Source organism: Aplysia californica, unplaced genomic scaffold (assembly GCF_000002075.1).
Source record: "Aplysia californica isolate F4 #8 unplaced genomic scaffold, AplCal3.0 scaffold00135, whole genome shotgun sequence".
Taxonomy (NCBI): Eukaryota; Metazoa; Mollusca; class Gastropoda; order Aplysiida; family Aplysiidae; genus Aplysia; species Aplysia californica.
The window spans coordinates 816,430-836,429 of NW_004797405.1; the positions used below are offsets into that span (position 1 = coordinate 816,430).

The window sequence follows — 20,000 nt, forward strand, 5'->3', positions numbered from 1 at the left end:
AGAGAGAGAGAGGGGGGGGGAGGGATGACAATAAGGAGATAAAGGTTTTTAATATTACGATTGTGATTTTCACTACAACGTACCATTGCCTTCCTCCTCCTAGTCCTCCTACTCCTCCTCTTCCTACTCCCCCTCCTCCTCCTCTTCTTCATCGTCATCATCATCACGAATACTGTCCAGCGTAGAATATTCCAAGGGGGCAGCTTCCAGCGAAGTTGATGGATCAAGGGCTTGAGAGGACGATCATAAGACCGAGAGTGCCTTGATGATTGTGCCAAGGGGTAGTTAGGAGCGTTGATTGGTAGTCATGTGTAGATGTTTAGATAGCGTTTGAGCTTAGGGGTTTGTGGGGGACAGGAGAGCGTCGGGGCTTGTAAGTAACGCATCGTCACACTGTCATGTAGATGGCGGATAATCTGCAAGGAGAAGTCGAGGTATGGTTCGGAGACGAGTGAGAATGCGGTTTTCCAGCCAAGAAGGAGTACGGAAGTCTCTGTATCCTCTGGATGTGTAGTTTTTTTAAAGGATGTTTGCAGTATTGATCAGAGGAGAGGGTATTTAGCGTTTTGACAGTTTCTCGGTCTATCGCGGCGTATCCAAAGGTGGTGTCGATCTGTGGTGGAGCTTGGGGGTGGGTTTGTGATAGTGATTGTGATAGTGATTGATAAGTAGAAACTACAGATAGTGGAAACAAGTGTGGAGAGGCCCAGACAATACGGAAGGGAATGTCTAGGAAAAGGCTTTAAAGGAGGGGGGGTGGCCACACCCCCAAAGTTAAAATTCGGCTCAAAATCATGGAACTTGAGTTGCAGCTCTTTTTAGCTTCCTCAGCCTCTCCTACAACTATTTCATCGCATAAGAACTCCTGAAAACCGATTTTTTTCCAAAACCGGGCATATTTGTGACCGCCATTTTCTCATAAAGTCAGTATTTTATTTTTCTTTATCGGCCGATTTCTCAAAACGCGACTTTTCTCTATACTTTTTTGAATAACTCCACTATTTTTCATCCAATCTTTATGAAATTTTCACAGAATGAAGAGAAGGCGTAATACTAAAAAGCTGTTGGTTGAATTTTTGATATATGGAATATATTATCATTTTTGTTGGTGGTGTCTGGAGTGTGGATTTTCAATGATTTTTCGCAAACTTGAATGCTACCTCAGAAAAAAATTCATAAAAATTTTTTCTAATTCGTTTAGGAAAAAAACAACAGACAAATATTTAGACCTGATGTTTTTGAACACGTCTGCAAAAAAACAATCAATTTCCATGAGCAATAAGTGCGGTGTTCATTACGTAAGACATGTCAACAAAGTCCAATATGGCCGCCGTATCCATGGAAACGAAACTTTTATCTCAATTTGATTGCGGATTTCATAACTGCTTACTATGCTTGTTATATGTGTGAAATTTGGTAAACTTCGGTCCAGTAATAAGCGAGATAGCCTTCAGGTGTAGCCCCCCCCCCCCCTTAAAGTGTATTACGGAATCCTTTGGGGCACACATTGGACGCATTGCAAGCAGTAAGGAACCAAAGACTATTGGGGAGGAGGGGGGGGGGGTTCTTGTAGTTTAGAAGTATGGTGTTCACATTTTATCCAATAGGTCCCCGATTCGAAACCTGATAGCAACGGCAATTTTTGTTCTCTAAAATGTTCTTCTTTCATCTCCTTTCCTGCTCTTTAACCATGTTCTGTCGTCTGCTTTCGTCTCCACATTCTGCTCCCCCCCCCCCCCCCGCTCCTCTGGGTCATGGCTCTTGCAGCCTTTCTGCTGCTATTCCTTGGTCTTTCTAACTGCTGTCTTTCAGCCACAACCCGATTTTAGAGTAATTAGATCCAACACGTAGCCTTCTCGTATATGGACGAATAAATCTGGGACGTCCCGTGTGCAAGTTGCGCCCGTTAAACAATCTTTGTGGTCCTAAAATTTATAAGAGGGCGCTTCGGTCGCCCTACTTACTCTCTTTACTTTATCCTTCCTCTTGTACCATCTTTGAGCGTTGAGGGGAGAAAGAGCGTTCGGTCTCAGGCAAGCTGGATGGCTTGGCTCGGTGCGATGTTATGGGTCTTCAGGGTATTATTTCCACCCTCGATCCAGGCCTTCCTTGGTTTTCCTGATCTTACCTTGTACTCTGATATCATTTTGTTGTACGCTTTACTGGCAAGCTGATGAGGTGCCATACGTGTCAGATGTCCAAACCTCCTGATTGTTTGCCTCTGAATGTAGTAGAGGACAGGACCACCATTTCTTTGATCCTGGTGTTTCTGACCATGCCCAAACTGGTTTTGATGACGGCTGTCCTAAGACATTTCACCTTGCAAGTGGTTATCTTTTGTTCCAGACTTTTAGTCAAGGTCCATGTCTGGCAATGGACAGGACCACCAGTTCTCTGATCCTGGTGTTTCTGACCATGCCCAAACTGGTTTTGATGACGGCTGTCCTAAGACATTTCACCTTGCAAGTGGTTATCTTTTGTTCCAGACTTTTAGTCAAGGTCCATGTCTGGCAATGGACAGGACCACCAGTTCTCTGATCCTGGTGTTTCTGACCATGCCCAAACTGGTTTTGATGACGGCTGTCCTAAGACATTTCACCTTGCAAGTGGTTATCTTTTGTTCCAGACTTTTAGTCAAGGTCCATGTCTGGCACTGGTAGGTCAATGTGGGGATGGAGGCAGAGTCAGTGAGCTTGGATTTGGTCTCACAGGGGATGTTAGGATGTTTGAGGAATGGGGTAAGCTGGTAGCTGGCGCTGTTTGCCTTCTTTACCTTCGTCTTAATAATTTCTCTGTTTCAAGCCCAAGTACATATTGCCATGATTCTTGAACTCGCTGACTTGCTGAAGTTGAAGTTGCCAGACGTTCTGTGGACCTTCATCATCTCAGTTTTGCTTTGGCTGATCTTCTTGTAGAGATTTTTACAGTGTATTCAGACTGTCTCTGTACTCTTGAAGTTGCTCTTCTTTCTCATATGCCAGTCTTTCGTTGTCTGCAAGCAGTATCTCATTCGGATCTTTCGAATTGGGATTTGCTTCTTTCGTGGTTTTGTCCATGCATATGATGTTAAGTATCGGTGATAACACACATTCTTGACTCATTCCGCATGACAAATCGAACCTTTCAGTCAGTCCATTTTGGGTGCGGACTTTGCTCATACTGTTGGTGTAGATTAGATGGCTCAGATGTTGCCCAACAGTTATCCCCTGATACTGTACTCTTCAAGTGTTTTCCACAGTTTGCTATTGTCTACAAGTCACATGCATTTCCCTGGTCTACAAACTCAAGATTCAATTCTTTGTTGTGTTAATAAATAATTGTGTCAGGACACAGGGGAATCAGGCCCTCGTCAATTTTGGATCATGTGGGGTTATTGGTATCATCTTAAAGCTTGCTCATTTGTTTATCTTTCTATGAATAAAATACCCATCTATTTTGAACAGAAATCGACGTATCTGCAACTAAACAAGGTGGGGTTGCTTGATTTCAGAGGTAAAATTACCGATGAAAAGGCCCCCAAAGTTTGGTGATTTCCATAGATTATGAGTCCTTGGAAATTTAAAATGTACATTTTTGGGGGCCTTTGGTCAGCATTTTTCAGTACAATCCACTCAAAATGTGTATTAAATGGACATAAAAGGTGTTGAGCCAAAAACCAAATATTCGATAAACATTGCTATACTGACGTTTTCATCATGATGCTTCACAATAAATTGTCCTTTCACTCGGTTGTCTGAAAGCGAAGATATCGTCTGTGCATGTTCTTTTTTGGAAGCTTTTCTGAGCCTAACTCAGTAATGGTTCCACCTTGTGCTTTGTACGCTGTTCAAATATTGTTTGCATTCATATTGCCTGTGTGGCTCAGGAGGGAAATTCCTCGGTACCTGCTGTAGTCTTTCGTACTACATTTCTTTTTCCAAATTAGTACCAAATAAAAACTGCACGCTGCCATTCTTCTGGGCATTTGCTCTCGGCCCATGCTTTTAGGAATATTGTGGTGGCCCAGGTGATTGCTTTTTCTCCACATGCCAGGATAGCATCAGTCTCACTTATGAGCCTAAGATGTTTCCCACCAGGACAAAATTCAAATTTTAATCCCTACCAAACTGAAAAATGCTTAATGGATCCCGAGCACTCATATGACCTTACGCAGTTGTGAGCGCCGTAAAACACTAACAAAAAAAAAGATTTTTTTTATACCGTACCTGACTAATTTGGTAAGCAGGTTATGCGCAGGAGGGGGTCTCACCATTGCCCTGTTTGACCGTGAGTAGGATATCAAATTGGTCACAAAAGGTGTACGTCACTCAAAGAGGACTTACGCATAAAGGAGGGGACACTAGATTTATAAAACAACTTCAAAGTCACAGTATAAAGTAATTCCGACAAATCAAAGTCTCACCATCATCATTTGAGGAATCAAGATCAGAAAAAAAATTGGTGGAGACTTGGGTATAAGTGGTTCTGTAATTTTATAGAAAGGTTCAATATTTCGCCCTGTGTGCTTTGTCAGGCACGTGATGAAAAATAATAACAAAACTATGGAAACAAAGTACACCTTAGCGTAAATCCTCTTCACCTCCTCCTCCTCCACATCATCATCATCATCATCATCGTCATCATCGTCATCATCATCATCATCATCATCATCATCATCATCATCATCATCATCATCATCATAGGGAGACTGCTTTAGACTTGTGTATCATGTAATGCCGTGTTTGCACTTGTTGCTATAGTTAATACTATTATTCTTTTTTTTTCATTTATATAATTATCGTCTTGATAACGGTCAAAAGATGGAAGGGTGAACACTTTCCAAGTTATTTTTTTTTCTTTAAGTTTGAGCTCTAAATATTTCTCAAGACTCTCTTTTTTATAATACTCTTCTGAAATGAAACTGTTTAAAACTTTAAATTAATGTAGACAAACATACCTTTCTCCCATAGCCCAAACAGAAACTGTCACCTTTGAGAGAATAGACAGGGGCAATAACTCACCTGTGGACATCTGCTCAGACTCACCGCTACAAATACTGCTCCAGTGTAGCACGACCTTTAACCCCAAACCAAAGTTTACAATTCTCGTGAACAACCAAGTGTACGCTAGGTCAAGACCAGAACATGTGATTGGAAGTGGAAACAATACCTACGTGTACTCGTATGACTTTGTGCCGGAAGCTGGAGGATCCTACAACATCACCTGTGTTGCCCAGGGAGACAATACAGCGCCTGTTGAAAGTGACCAGCTGACCATTCTCGTCAGAGGTACGGTCTGTCTAAATGTGAAGTGGTCTGTCTCTCCTGAACATGTTTTAAAACATTGCATACGTTCATACCAAACAAAGTTTACACTCCTAAAACTTACGAATAGAATTATCTGTGGAAGGACACGCTTAGCGGTAATCACTTCAGTAAGATACCTATTTTGTCTTGTGCCGTACGGGTTCCCTGCTCCCAAACCCATTTTAACATAGTTAATGAGCTAGTTGGAAACCCAATTTAATAGCCATCTCCGATAGGACAAAAATCTGTCAGTGCAGAGCTTTGAACACTTCCCATACGACCTACACTCATGAACACATGACTTTGTGGATTCGAGTCATGCGCAGTTCAGCATAATATTAACCGAGGTATCTGTGTGCCCGTTCACCATCAAGGGACTCTAAGATAATGCAATCCTACAAAAATATGAGGGGGCTCTGTATTCAAACGTAATGCCTAGGTGTGATTTTGGTTAAAGTACGGCCTCTAATTTTCAGCTGCTGGAGTTTGAATATTCATAGCGTAGATTGTTCATTTAGGATACGGACTGCTTCGATCCTGCCAGTCAGGCCCTACCAGGGCCGGGCTGGAAATCTTGACAGACAAGTCCCACTTATTCTGTAAGTCAAAGAGCTCAAGATGAAGTTCTCATAAAACTAAGTGGGAACAATAAAAGCCAAAGAAATTGTAAACTGAAAGATTTTCATTTTCAGAACCACCTCAAACAGAACCGGAGATCACCATAATCAGCATCGGACCACCCGGCAACGTCCTGAAAAACCCGGAAGTCGTCTCTAAAAGCACAGCTACAAATGTCACGTGCTTGGTTGATGGTGGATACCCGCCCGTGACGTCACAAGACATTCTGTTGACTTGTGGGAACATCTCGGGCTCTGAACAGATAACTCTTCCTCCCGTGGACTCTACAGACGGAGAAATAGCCTGCTCTTGTAGTGCGTCTCACATTACTGGATGCTACTCACGATCTGCTCACACAAGATTTAACGTTTCAGGTAAATTCAGTTCCACACTTCACAGTTTGTCATCTGCATCCTGCATCGTGTATCAACTAATAAATTATTGTAAAATGCAGTGTTGGACAGGCCATGCATTCCAAACAGAATACGGCATTCGGCCCCAGTTAGCCAGTGTATTGTACCGAACTGTTTCGTGCCGTTTATCTTATGGTGGTTTATACCGGTATACCATCCTTGGGCCTCACAGTTTGACGGTTTAAATAGGTATATACCGCCTTACGACTTCAGTTTGAGGGTTTATACCGGTATACACCGTCCTAGGGCCTCACAGTCCGACGGTTTACGCCAGTATATATAGCCCTAGTACTTCACAGTTTGATGGTTTAAACTGTGTAAAATATTCATTCCCACTCTAGCTGCTTGGGCACGGTGCGGCACGTCATAAGACGTTGACCTACATAATTATTATGACTTGCACGCCTTCTCAGGAAGGCAAATTGCCACCTGTATTCATGATCCGTCTTTTTCGATTATTACTATTTCTATCAAGGCACCTCGGTGCTGCTTAGCGTACAATGTCTAATTCCACTGTAAAAGTGTAAGGTTCAAGACAGCTTTCCTCCAAGAGAAGATAAGCCATAAGTTTTAAAAACCACTGGTACAATTAACAATATTGGTAGATGAACCCAAGGGCAGGTAGCACGATAGCTGTGGGTGGTTGGAGGGAGCCACTTGTAGGTTTAAAATGTTTTTCTTTCACTCTGCTATTTCTGTCTGTCCTCTTGATATCCCCCCCCCCCCCCTCCCATGCCAGCACAGAAGAAGAAGAAGAAGAAGAAGAAGAAGAAGAAGAGAAGAAGAAGAAGAAGAAGAAGAAGAAGAAGAAGAAGAAGAAGAAGAAGAAGAAGAAGAAGAAGAAGAAGAAGAAGAAGAAGAAGAAGAAGAAGAAGAAGAAGAAGAAGAAGAAGAAGAAGAAGAAGAAGAAGAAGAAGAAGAAAAAGAAGAAGAAGAAGAAGAAGAAGAAGAAGAAGAAGAAGAAGAAGAAGAAGAAGAAGAAGAAGAAGAAGAAGAAGAAGAAGAAGAAGAAGAAGAAGAAGAAAAAAAAGAAGAGGTGGACGAGGATGAGGAGGAGAAGTATGTAGCTACCAACCCACTTCGCCGTCAATCTATCTATCTATCTATCTATTTATCTGTCTATCTATCTATCTATCTATCTATCTATCTATCTATCTATCTATCTATCTATCTATCTACAGCACTTCCACTGAGCCCTGAGGCAAGCACGGACATCTCTGACGTCACTGTGGTCGCCTCTGCAAGCGTCGCTGTTGCCGTTCTCGTCGTCGTCGTCATCGTCGTGGTGATTGTGCTGGTGGTGAGGAGAAGAAGTGAGTGTGAGGCACAGCCTTGTAGACGTGAATTATGATCTCCTACACCGGCCATGTCATGGCCGCCGCTCTTTGTTCTGTATAACACTTTATTACGCTGGTGCACTCAATGGGCGTGCAAGATATGACAAAACGTCAAGTCTCGGTATTGTAGAATTTACATGCAATCGTTCCGGCCTTGCCCTTCATTTGGTTCCAAATAGAGTCAACTGGTGCTCTCCATTGTGAATCGGAAGTACTTCAGAGTGTACAGTCTAGGCTATTATAACGAGTCTATTATTACAATGCCTCAGTTTATCTTATGTGTTGTGGGGGTTTTTTTAGTACGGTAGGTTTTTCGCTACGTTGTACAATAATTGGAGACATTGTCGCCGGAAAATCTTCAATGAAGGCCTATCTCAGCTATAGAAAGGGTTGAACGCCTTTTTTAAAAACACATCAGCGACGGTATCTTATAGCCAGCCTTTGGATTAAGAGTTCATCTCCGAAAGAACACAGCCAAAAGTCTACAAATGTGACAAACTATTAAAGAACAGTCTTCAACGATTCGAACAATGGTTATCCACATCACAGTTTAGAAAGTGCCATCGTAGCGAATGATTTCTATTGGTCAATGATAATCTATTTTAATGTTGATGGGTTTTTTTTCGTCTGCTTACTTTACTTTTTACTTTTTCATCCTCTATTGCCGTTAAGCGTCGAGGGGAGATGTAGTTTTCTATGGTAGGCCAGCTCCGCGATTCTGTCAGTTGTGATATTATGTTTTCTCATTGTTTCCTTGACACCCTCGATCCACCTTTTGCGTGGCCTTCCTCTTCTTTATGGCCTGAGGGATTGGTGTTGTAGGCTCTCGAGGATGGCTGGCCAGGTGACATGCGTAGCAGCTGGCCAAGCAATGTTATTCTCTGTCTTTCTATGAAATGCAAGCAGGACTCAGTGCCGATAGCTGCTCTTACTTCTTCATTTCTCTGCCTGTGTCGCTTGTGATTTTAAGGGTTTTTGCGGAGATATTTCATTTCGCATGCAGTGACTTTTCTTTCATGGGTTTTACTTTATGTCCAGGTCTAGCTCTGATAGCATAATGTTGGTATGCATATTGAAGTGATGAGATGTCTCTTTGTGTCCATGAAGATGTTTGGATGAGATAGAAAGGGTGCACGCTGGTAGGTGACAGCGTTGGCTTTTTGAGTTTGCATTTCTATTTGTCTGTCTATGGACCTGTTTTCAGAAAAGCGCTTCCAAGATATTTTAACCCAGTCATCTGTGTCAGTCGGTTGCGACTGCACAGACACAATTCATGTCATTTAAAGATTTCGACCATACCTGCCAGGGCCACTCGGGCTGCGACGGATATGACGTCCCACAAGAAAGACTGATTTAGTCGATACAAATGTATCTCTACACGGTAATCGAACTCATGTCTTCTGTATGCGACGGGGTAGGAATCGATCGCTGCACCATCGACGCCAGTTTTGTAAATGTCTATTTGTGTGGTATCATTGTGAAACCAGACGCTCTCCAAAAGTTTCCACCCACTGGAAAATGTTATTGGAATTTTTTAATTTTTAAAAATTGTTTGTTTGTTTGTTTTTGGTGGGGTTTTTAAAAATATTTTTTGTTTTGTTTGGGGTTTTTTTTGGGGGGAGGGGTTGATTATAACCTTTTATGTTCATTTCAAAATATATTCCTGCGTGGATTTTTACTTTAAAAATGTTTAGAGATTAAGGGCATAAAGTAAATTTTCCGTTTTCAAGACCACTACAGCTTTGAAAGTTACCAAAATTTGGCGGCCGTTTTCTCCCTAATTTTACTTTTGACTCCAGGCGGCCACCACATTATTCAATTTCATATCTAGACTTCTATTGAAAATAGATGGGTATTTTTTTCATTTTCAAAATTCAAATTGGGGGAAAAAGGGGAACCACAGATTTTCAATATGCATTTTATTTATGTAAGTCTTAGAAACGATTGTACTTTGGTAAGCACGCCAAGGTTTAGATACGTACTTATAAAACAGCACAGAAACGTGTAAAAAAGTGGAAAATTAATGGTTAATTAATAAACTTTATAAGCAGGACGAAAGAGTGGAATTAAGTGTTAAAGCGATGTCGAAACCGTCAAACACAAAAAAATATGAATTCTATGTCAAAAATAAATCAATATGATATACTGAGGGATCAGGATTTTTTTTCAGTTTTAGGAGAGGTTTTACGGCGCTCGCAACTGCATAAGGTCATAATATGAGCGCCAGAAGATTAGAAGTGTTACAAGAAAGTAACAAACATAAAAAAGGAGAAGGGGAGATAAGGACGATAGATGTTTCATAGGAAAGAAGAAGCAAACCACACCAGAGCACCCGCCAACCACCCACGGACCTGGTTTAATGAATGACTTTAGGACAATAAACGTAAGACGTTAAGGAACATCCTGGTTGAAAAAACTCAGACTCAACTAATACCAAAACTGTTTTGCTTTGTCCCGTGACCTGATTTTGGTGCCGATATTTGTAGGTTACGTAACAATGTATTGGCAGGGTGCAAATTGTTATGTTTCAAGTAAAATAAAAACAAGAAAAGCACATCAAGAAAAAGAGGAATTGATGATGATGATGATGATGATGATGATGATGATGATGATGATGATGATGATGATGATGATGATGATAACGATGATGATGCTTTAATGTTTGAAATAATGTGCATGTTAATCTTAGCGTTAAGTGTATTTCACTTTGTGTTTGGAGCTTACTCCTGATCCACGCCAGGCCGTCCTGATGTGTGTGTGGGGGGGGGGGGGGGGGGGGGGGGCAGGACTCAACCCTCATTCCCAACTCTTGGCATTGAGTGATCAGATATTTGGAAGTAATTCGTCATCTTCACTCCTAGCATTTAATAAAAGTATGACATTGTAAGTGTGTTTGTTGCCCTATGTCTATATGATAATATTTTGAAAACAATGAAAGGGGTGTGGCCAATAACCTGTGTAATATTTTTCATAGGCAATGTAGTTGCGTTCCGTATCAAAAGATTAACTCGTCTGGGCTAACTTGTGTGCTTATAAGTTATCACTCTCGACATTCGCCACTGATAACTAATACCAAAACCTATTATGCCCAAACATTGACGAGCGTCTGAGTCCACCGTGCTGTGACTTATTTGCCTTTCGGGAACAGCGGCAATAGATGGCTTCTGGCAAATGCAAACCCTTAAGTTATTATTGTTAACGATTTAAAGACTAAACGTACCGATTATGTCCGGTGAGCAGCAGTCAAAAGCACTTCATTGTGTATGATCAAACACAAATCAGAAACGTTAATTTTTATGTTTCACAGTACTCGTACTATTGCCTGCCTTTTCAAGTTTTCGATAGAGAAAGCAGAATGAAAAAATCTGCCTGAATTACGAAGCCATTGTGTTTCTTTTTTAAAAGGTTTACAGCTTAGTAACACTACACCACTTATCAAGCACACACATGAATACATGCACAAGCATCTTGCAATGAGTACGCCTTTTATTTAGGTGCTTAAACGCTTTAATCCACATAATTTAGTTCATTTTGGATGGAGTCATCCGACCGAACTGCCATGGCCAATCTGGGCTAACAGGGATACAAAATCCATGTAGAAAGACCGAGATACTTGACTAAAACTTTTCCCATTTTACGTTGAGCATATCTCCTATGAGGTCATTGTCATGAACATTAAATCAGACAAAATAATACATTATAAAGAACAAAAAGTAAAGCTGTTTGCAAATAATTTTATTGTCGAAGGCAAAGTCTGTAAAAACACACACGTGAATCTCATCAAAACACCAAAATAATAAGGTTAGATTTTTTGTTGTTGTTGCTGCTATTGTTGTTGTGTGTGTGTGTGTGGTAGCCTATCCGTTCAAAATGTTCGGAGCCCCGAAGAGTGTGCTCTTCGCCAGGGCCACCGCCTCCCTTGGGAAGCGGGTGAGGCAGTCCAACCTCCCTGAATCCTCCCCGAAGAGATGACACCGCCGGGCCTCCGTGGCGGGGCATCTCTGCAGCCAATGCTCCAAATCTTGGGGCTCCTCGCTGCACAATGGACATATTGGGTCCGATGTTTTGTCTATTTTATATTTGTAGGCCCGAAGCCCAGAGAAATGACCGGTCCTGATTTTTGCCAGTAATGACTGGTCATTGCGGGACATAATAAGAGCCTCTCGTTTTAAGGAAAATGCCCTGTATACTTCCTTCGTCCGCGTGTGGCATATAGGGGGGTCTTTTGTAATTAGTTTTATCTGGGCGCACGCACTGACATAAGTGATTTGGCGGCCTGGACCCGGCAGCGCTGTTGCCAGTTTGGCATTACTGTCAGCGAGATCGTTGCCGAGGATATCGCGGTGACCAGAGATCCACTGAATCGTGGGTTGAGGTATTGCATTATTTATGCGTAGTCGCAATTGGTCGAAGGATGGTGATGTTCCCACTAGTGCCATGCATAGTGATTGACTGTCGGTGAAGATAGCGACCGAGTTGGATGCATCACACTCTTTGTCAACCCAGTCAATGGCCATTTCCAAGGCTCTCCTTTCTTCCTCGAAAGAGCACGTAAATATGGCGCCTTTCTCCCTCAATGTCTCGACAACGGTAGGGTTGGACGGGTTCCCCGTTGTGATGACGACTCCAGCGCCGCCGTCCGTTGTTCCTGCCCTCGCCGAGCCGTCAGTGTAGATATTGTACTGTGCGCCAAGCTCTCGTGCTCGACGAACAGCAGCGCTTTGAATCTTCCCACTGGAGTCACTCCTTCCGCTTATGCCGTACAGGTGGGGGAAAGTGATGTCGGGGTTGATTCCACGTTCCCAGGGCCTGTTTTCGAAGTAAGTGATGGGCCTCCTCTCGCAGTTGAACAGATGTGGGCTCTTTTTGCTGACGTCTTCAGCCTTTTTTCGGAAATCCCTGCGTCCTTTTAGGCGTCTGTGCACTTGTTCCGTTGCCGCAATTCGTCGAGGGTGGTCGTTGTTCAGTCGGAGGGCCTTCTCTCTTGATTGGAGACAGTTAGCATTTATGGTGGACTGAATGCTTGGGACCCCCGTTTCAGCCCGAAGTGCCTCGATCGGTGAGGACTGGGCTTGAGTGGTAATCAGTCGCAGACATCTGTTTTGAATCACCTCCAGATTATTTATCAGAGTTTTGCTCAGCCACGGTTGCCAGCTGCTGCTTGCAAAGTTGAGAACACTTTGTATATGAGTGAGGTAGACCTTGCGTAGGTCGTCTTTCCTCCATCCCCATTTTGAGTGCGCTACAGCGCCGAGCATCCTCATCTTCTGTGTGGCCTTAGCTATTACTGTCTCAACCTGTTTCCTGAACGTGAGCCTGCGGTCGAGTGTGACTCCCAGGAGTCTTGCGTAGGGCTCATACTTAATTGACGAATTATTTATCGTGATGCACGGCTTCCAATCCGAGTCAGATGTTGCGAGCGTGAAGAATGTTGTCTCGCTCTTTGAGCCGTTTAGCGTGAGTTTCCATCGCCTGCTCCAGTCAGCAACGATGTCCACCGCTCTTTGTGCCAGACTTTCGGCGTCTCGTGTCGTGCGTGATGAAGCGAGGATAGAGACGTCGTCAGCGTAGAGTGAAATTGTGAGATCGTCCGGAAGTAGTTTCGCCAGTTCGTCGATATAAAAAAGGAAGAGGATGGGTGCCAGGACCGAACCTTGTGGGAGACCTTGGTTCATTTTCCTGCTATTACTCAGTATTCCATTGAATCGGACTCTGGCTTGACGATTTTGAAGGAAGTCATTCAGCCATAAAACGTATGTATCTGGGATACCTCTGTCCAGGAGGGTGAGGAGTAGGCGTTCTCGCCAGACCGTGTCGTATGCCTTTGAAAAATCGAGGAGGACGAGTAGCGATTTCTCCTTCTTTTGGAAGCCATCGGAAATCTTCTGCGTAATTCTCAGAATTTTGTCTTCCACACATCTCCCCTTCCTGAAACCAGCCTGCAGTTCGGAGAACCAGCCGTTCCGCTCGGCCATGTCGTACAGTCGTTCAGATACCATTCTCTCCATAACTTTGATGACACAGGATGTGAGGCTTATCGGTCTAAACGACGTTAGTTCCGATGCTGGTTTGGAGGTTATTGTTGTTGTTGTTGCTTGTGCGTTTTGTTTTTTCTGTGGTCTAAGGAGTACAGTGTTCAGCTCTCAGTTTTAAAAAAATCCGAGGATCGAAACTTGCAAAGGGGAAAAAAAAAAAAAAAAAAAAATGTTCTTTCTCTAGAATATTCTCCTTTGTCCTCCTTTCATGTTCTCTTGTCGTCTTCTGTCATTTGCTTTCCTCTCCACTCTCCTCCCTCCCTTCCTCCATCCTCCCCCACGCCTACAGACAGCCCTCTCAGCTTCTGCCGCATTCACTTCTAACTCTTTCTACTGCTACTCCTGGCTCCTTCTTATTGCTGTCTTTCTGCCTCAGTCTTCATCTTAAGGCTAGGTAACATCGAGCACCTATCCTTCTAGAATAAGAGCAAAAGTTCCCCAAGGTCCTGCGTGCGAGTTGCGCACGTTAACATTCCCTTAGGCTGCTAACGCACTGGCTTCACGTTCCCCACGTTTTCACGTTGTTACCGTCACCCAACTTACAGATGTGACGGAAGCCTTCTTTAACTTATATCCGGCGTCGCATTAACTTCACATTACAATCCCCACACTTTCACGGCCCGCCTTCACGATTTTGATTTTATAGGGGTTGCCCACATACGCGATCAGGTCGGGTCGGGTCGGGTCGGGTCAGGTCGGGTCGGCCCGATCGGGTCGGGGCGTTTTGTGGTTTCAGTGCACACTGCAACCCCGCCGCGATTGTACCCGACGACGAATGGAAGTTAAAGTAGAGAAACCTTTAACCTACATACGACTACTCAGAGGGCGTAAACCCGGCTACGATTGGCTGAACCGTTGACCTGTGAATACATAGATCTAGGCCTACGACGGTACGATACTCTTGGACTTCCCGCACTCCCTCTCTTTATCTGTCTCCCTGTGTGTGTTTGTTTGTGTGTTTGTGTGTGTGTGTGTGTGTGTGTGTGTGTGTGTGTGTGTGTGCGCGTGAGTGCTTGCTTGCTTGCTTTAGTGTCTCTCCCCTTTCTTGTTTATTTTTCACTTCCCGTATATAAGAAACCTAGATCTAGCAATGTAGGTCTATGCATACATCTCTCTACCTATCTCTCTCACTCCCAGTCACTCTCACCACCCTGCCTCTGTAATTCTCCAACTTCTTCTTCTTATTCGTCTTCTTCTTCCTATAGGCCTATGAGCGCTCCAAACCCGCTGTGAGAAGTGAGAAGACGGTCAAAGGCGTGAGACCGAAACCGTGAATTCCCAGCCTACTTAATGTATTCATGGGTCAAAATGGACACGTGACTCAGCCTTGTTGTGATTGGCTGCAAACCACCGATCGCGCTTTTCGCAGACCTGAAAAAAAACCACGTGCGTTTTTGTAGGTCACCGATCGTGTCGATCGGTTTGTTCTAGGATGGCCGCTTTGCGCCCTCAATTTGGCTAGCCCCGATAGACCCGACCCGATCGCGTATGAGGGCACCCCCTATTACCGCTACAGTAAAACTGATCTCTGCAAATCGTCATTCTGCGGTCTAGGGGTTGAAATTCTAAAAATACCACAGTCAGGATGTAGAAAGCTGAAATTCATTTTAATCAAAATTGCAGTAAAATGTATTTTAATTTTTGACTTCATATTTGGATTCTGCGATGAAAATTAACGAATAGCACGCGAGATTTTAACTTATAGGCCCATTTTCGCAATATAGACGATTAAAGAATAATTGTGAACACGCTGACCTCGACCTACATGGGTTGTTCACTTCTTTCTTTTTGCTGGCTCTATATAGAACTAGTATATATTGAGACATTTGATTCAAAACTTGAGCAGACAAGATGGAAGAAGCACTAATTGCAGCGATGTAGAAGGGACCTGCACTTTTTGATAAATCACAAGACAATTACTCAAACAGAAATTAGGGGGCTCTCGTGGCCTAGAGGTAAAGGGGTTGGCCTCTCACTCAAAAGGTCCCGGGTTCGAATCAGGGTAGCGACCGAAAAATTTTCTTCTCTAAATGTGTCCCCTTTCACCTCATTTCCTGCCCTCTAGCAATGTTCTGTCGTCTGCTTTCGTCTCCACTTTCTACCCTCACCCCCTCACCTCCTTTGCCCCTTCCTCTGGGCTCCTGATTCTTTCTGAAGCCTTTCTACTGCTACTCCTTCGCTTCTTCTTACTGCAGTCTTTCAGCCACACCCCTGATCTTCTGGTAGGAAAGATCTACACCTAGCCTTCTCGGACAAGGGCGAAAAATCTCGGAGGGCCCGTGTGCAAGTTGCGCACGTTAAAGATCCCTTGGTGGTCTAAAATCGATATATGAGTAGGCGTCGGCCGCCACCCGGGCAAAATTCAAAATTTCTTACCAACTGAAAATATTAAGTGTGTGCCGCGCGCTCATATGACCTTATGCAGTTGCGAGCGCCGTAAAACACTCTACTTAAAAAAACAACAACAAAACAGAAATTACGTCAACAAGCAGTGGGTAGTCATTTCTAAAGAAGTTGGAGTGGAAAGTAAAAATTAAAGTTTCATTATTGTTGGGTTTTTTAATCACGAGGGAGAAAGGAATGTGAAGTCAGTACGTTTGTGCAATAAAACTCAAAATTTCCACCCCAAAACGGAGAGTTGAAAACGTGGGGAACGTGAAGCCAGTGCGTTTGCAGCCTTAGGTGTTCCAAAGTCGATAAGAGAAGGCTTCGGTCGCCACTAGGTCAAAATTAAAAATTAATTCTTACCAAATACGGAAAATATTCTTATCAGGTTTTTTTTATTTTTAAAAATTGACTAATATTTTATGGAATATAGAGTACCTTTGAAATCGGAATATGACGGCCTTAAACGTAAAGGCAAGGGGTCTTACAATTTGGGAAAAACGGTCACATATTAAAAACTTAGTTGCACCGCAGGGTGAAAAACCAGCAGTTGACAGCCCCTGAAATCTAGCAGGGGAACGTGAAGAAAAGGATTCAGGTAATGTGAGCAACGTCACCATCACAAGCAAACTCAGACTCCAGTTGAACGTTAAAAAAAAAGCTTTGGAAGTGTGGGTAAAATTTTCAAAAGAAAGGTTCTCTTTCCCATTGAACAATTATACATTTCTTTTCTAGGCTTAAAACCTTTCAATAGCGTGGAAAACTTCTAAAGTACAGGTGGATATGCTTTAGAATACTTGAGTTCAGCGAAAACAAACAAAATAACACAACGTTCTTTCCCACAGGGCGCCATTCGGACACAGCAATGGAAATGGAGCCAATGAATGACCCACGGCGGGTCACAGGTCAACCGACAGAGACATGCAAAAGTAGAGGTGGGGATTTTGTTTGGCTTTGATTAAGTCTCTGTTGACGTAACTTGTTTGTGTTGTTTTACTTAGTAAAAGGTAAAACAAAACATACTGTCCTTTAGACACAAAACAGACTCACAAGAAAAGGTGTCTTATAATTAAATGGAAAATAAAAACTAGCTACCGGATCCTCCACCACTTCCCCTATCTCCTTGCAAATAAAACAATAACAATAACTGTTTGCGAGACTACAGCTTTACTCTCAGCAGCTGACCCAGAAACTATTCCCACCAGAAACCACTGGCAATAGGCCTGGGCCAGAATTGTTCCCAGTTTCACTAGGAAAAGGCCAAGAAACTATTTCCATTGACACGGCGAATAGACGTACTGGCCCTTTAGATCTATTGTTCCCACATTGATCTACATGGGCATGATGATGATGATGATGATGATGGGTTACTAAATACTAGACTATATCTAATGTAGATCTAGATCTAGATTCTAGATCTAACTAAACTAAAATAGATGATGGTGTGAGTGGAATAATTTGTTTTTAAAGAAAGGAGTGATCATTTTACGCTTGCTTGTTATTCAGTCGTAATGTGGATCTAGATGTACATGTGGATCTAGATGTACATGTGGATCTAGATGTACATGTGGATCTAGATGTACATGTGGATCTAGATGTACATGTGGATCTAGATACGGATTTTGGAGACCACGGTACAGGACAGGTGGAAAACCTTCCCGAGTCTTTCTTCTAGGTCTAGACATAGATCTAAGCTACTGTCAAGTCTAGGCCCAAGTAAGAGAAGAGAACAATAGTACTGAACTGAAGTGAGAAGAGAGTCTACAGTACATGTTAGAATAGAATCTAGGCCTAGAATCTTGATCTTTTGAAAAGCTGCAAATTTCTCTTCAAACTCTTTGAAGGAGGAGAACTTCGCGCCCACTTCCATCTGAATCGCAATTTTGTTTCAAAGTTCGAGGTGAAAATTCAAAGGGGGCTCTCGTGGCCTAGAGGTTAAGGTGTTGGCCTCTCATTCAAAGGTCCCGGGTTCAATTCCGGGTAGCGACCGAAAAGTTTTCTTCTCTAAAATGGTCTCCTTTCACCTCCTTTCCTGCTCTCCAGCAATGCTCTGTGGTCTGCTTTCTGCCCCCGCCCCCTCACCTCCTTTGCCCCCTCCTCTGAGCTCCTGACTCTTTCTGCAGCCTTTCTACTGCTACTCCTTGGCTCCTCCTTACTGCTGTCTTTCTTCCACACCCATGATCTTCTAGTAGGAAAGATCTACACCTAGCCTTCTCGGACAAGGGCGAAAAATCTCGGAGCGCCCGTGTGCAAGTTGCGCACGTTAAAGATCCCCTGGTGGTCTAAAATCGATATGAGTAGGCTTCGGCCGCCACCCGGGCAAAATTCAAAATTTCCTTCCAACTGAAAATATTAGGTGTGTCCCGCGCGCTCATATGACCTGATGCAGTTGCGAGCGCCGTGAAACACTTACCAAAAAAATAATTAAAATTTAAAGGCTATTTTTTTAAAAGCAAAAGAGTTTCATTGTCACTAGGAATAGTCACTTCGATTTTTGAATACTCATAATTGCGCCATTATGTGGGTGGTAGGAGGGCGTCACTGGCAGGTCCTACGACTTATATACTTTCCCTCTGTTTTATTCGGTCTGTCTGTCTCACTATCTCCCATCATTAAATAGCTATCATTGGGTCCATGTGCTTTTCCTTACTCAATCAAACAAAACAAAACAAACAAACAAACAAATAATTAAACAAACAAACAAACGACATTGTATTTTTATCATCTCCTACCGGGCTTACAGCAATACGCATAGCCAATATCTTGGCGAAACCACACAGATGACTAACAACTTGTATTAATATACCGACGTTTGTGGTGCCTTAACATACTTCATCACTGTGGAAAAGTGAATGTAAAATGCACTTAGCCACATTGAACATTAATTTTTAAACAAAAGAAAATCCCCACAAATTGTCAACCAATAGAAAAAGCTATCATTTGCTTTTGTTTTTGAGTGTGGGTAGAATTTTCAAAAGAAAGAGTATCCTTTCCCTTGAAATACATGTATATTACTTTCTGGGGTTGAGACTTTTTCAACAGCTCGCCGATGATAGTCGAAAACTTCCACGCCCAAGAGGGTAGGCTGTAGAATGTTTAACTTCAGCAAAAACAAACAAAATAACCCAGTGTTCTCTCCCACAGGGCGACATTCGGACAGGCTCTTCGAGGATGACCTTTACGTGTATCCCAGGGATACGGCTGTGACCACGGAGCCAGAAGATGACCCACGGCGGGTCACAGGTCAACCGACAGAGACAGGCAAGAGTACAGGTGGGGGTTTTGTTTGGCTTTGATTTGGCCTCTGCTGACGTATCTGGTTTGTGTTGTTTTACTTACTGTATTGGTTTTCCTCTAGATTTTAAAAAAATCCAAATATCTTTTAGACACAAAATAGACCAGATCAAAACCAGGACCCATGTATATATGTCTTTCTGCTAGGACAATGTATCCCTCTTAACACGATTGAGCCCTTTCATGTGTGACTAAAGCAGCCAGCCTCCTGAATCATCTTAGCTGCGTCATAGGATGCGTAAAATATGTAAAGTCGTTTGGGCCACAGTTTTGAGAGAAATTGCCTTTCTGGGAACACAATCAAGCTGATACTAGTTCTTTGTTTATTTCTTTAGAATTATAAAAAATTTTCTGGTGTATTTAATTTTTTTCTAATGTGAATGTGTGTTTGAGGAGGTGGAGGGATCCTTTTTCATTTTTTTCGTTTAATTTTCGAATTTCAATTCCCTTTCAATAAGTTTCAGTGTTCAATGTTCGTACAATCTATAATGAAGAGCCTCTTTCCTGCCGTTCCCTCTTCCCCCTCTAGTGTGATTGTGCCACTATGACTCTTCCTTTATTTTTCATTTTCTATTTAGGCCCTTATGTCCTACTTGGAGCCCAAAGTTCTCTACCTTTCCAAAACACATGTGC

The 20,000-nt window shown here is 42.8% G+C and overlaps 1 protein-coding gene across 1 annotated transcript in view; it reads left to right on the forward strand.

The window, feature by feature from the left end:
* Nucleotides 1-20,000, forward strand: part of LOC101849838 — a gene marked incomplete in the record, with an annotated part of 91,517 nt that overhangs the window by 60,508 nt on the left and 11,009 nt on the right. Inside the window, 5 exon segments of the mRNA XM_005096693.3 lie at nucleotides 4,950-5,267; nucleotides 5,978-6,277; nucleotides 7,498-7,629; nucleotides 16,919-17,008; nucleotides 19,218-19,346. Of these exon segments, the coding sequence (XP_005096750.2) occupies nucleotides 4,950-5,267; nucleotides 5,978-6,277; nucleotides 7,498-7,629; nucleotides 16,919-17,008; nucleotides 19,218-19,346 (969 nt within the window).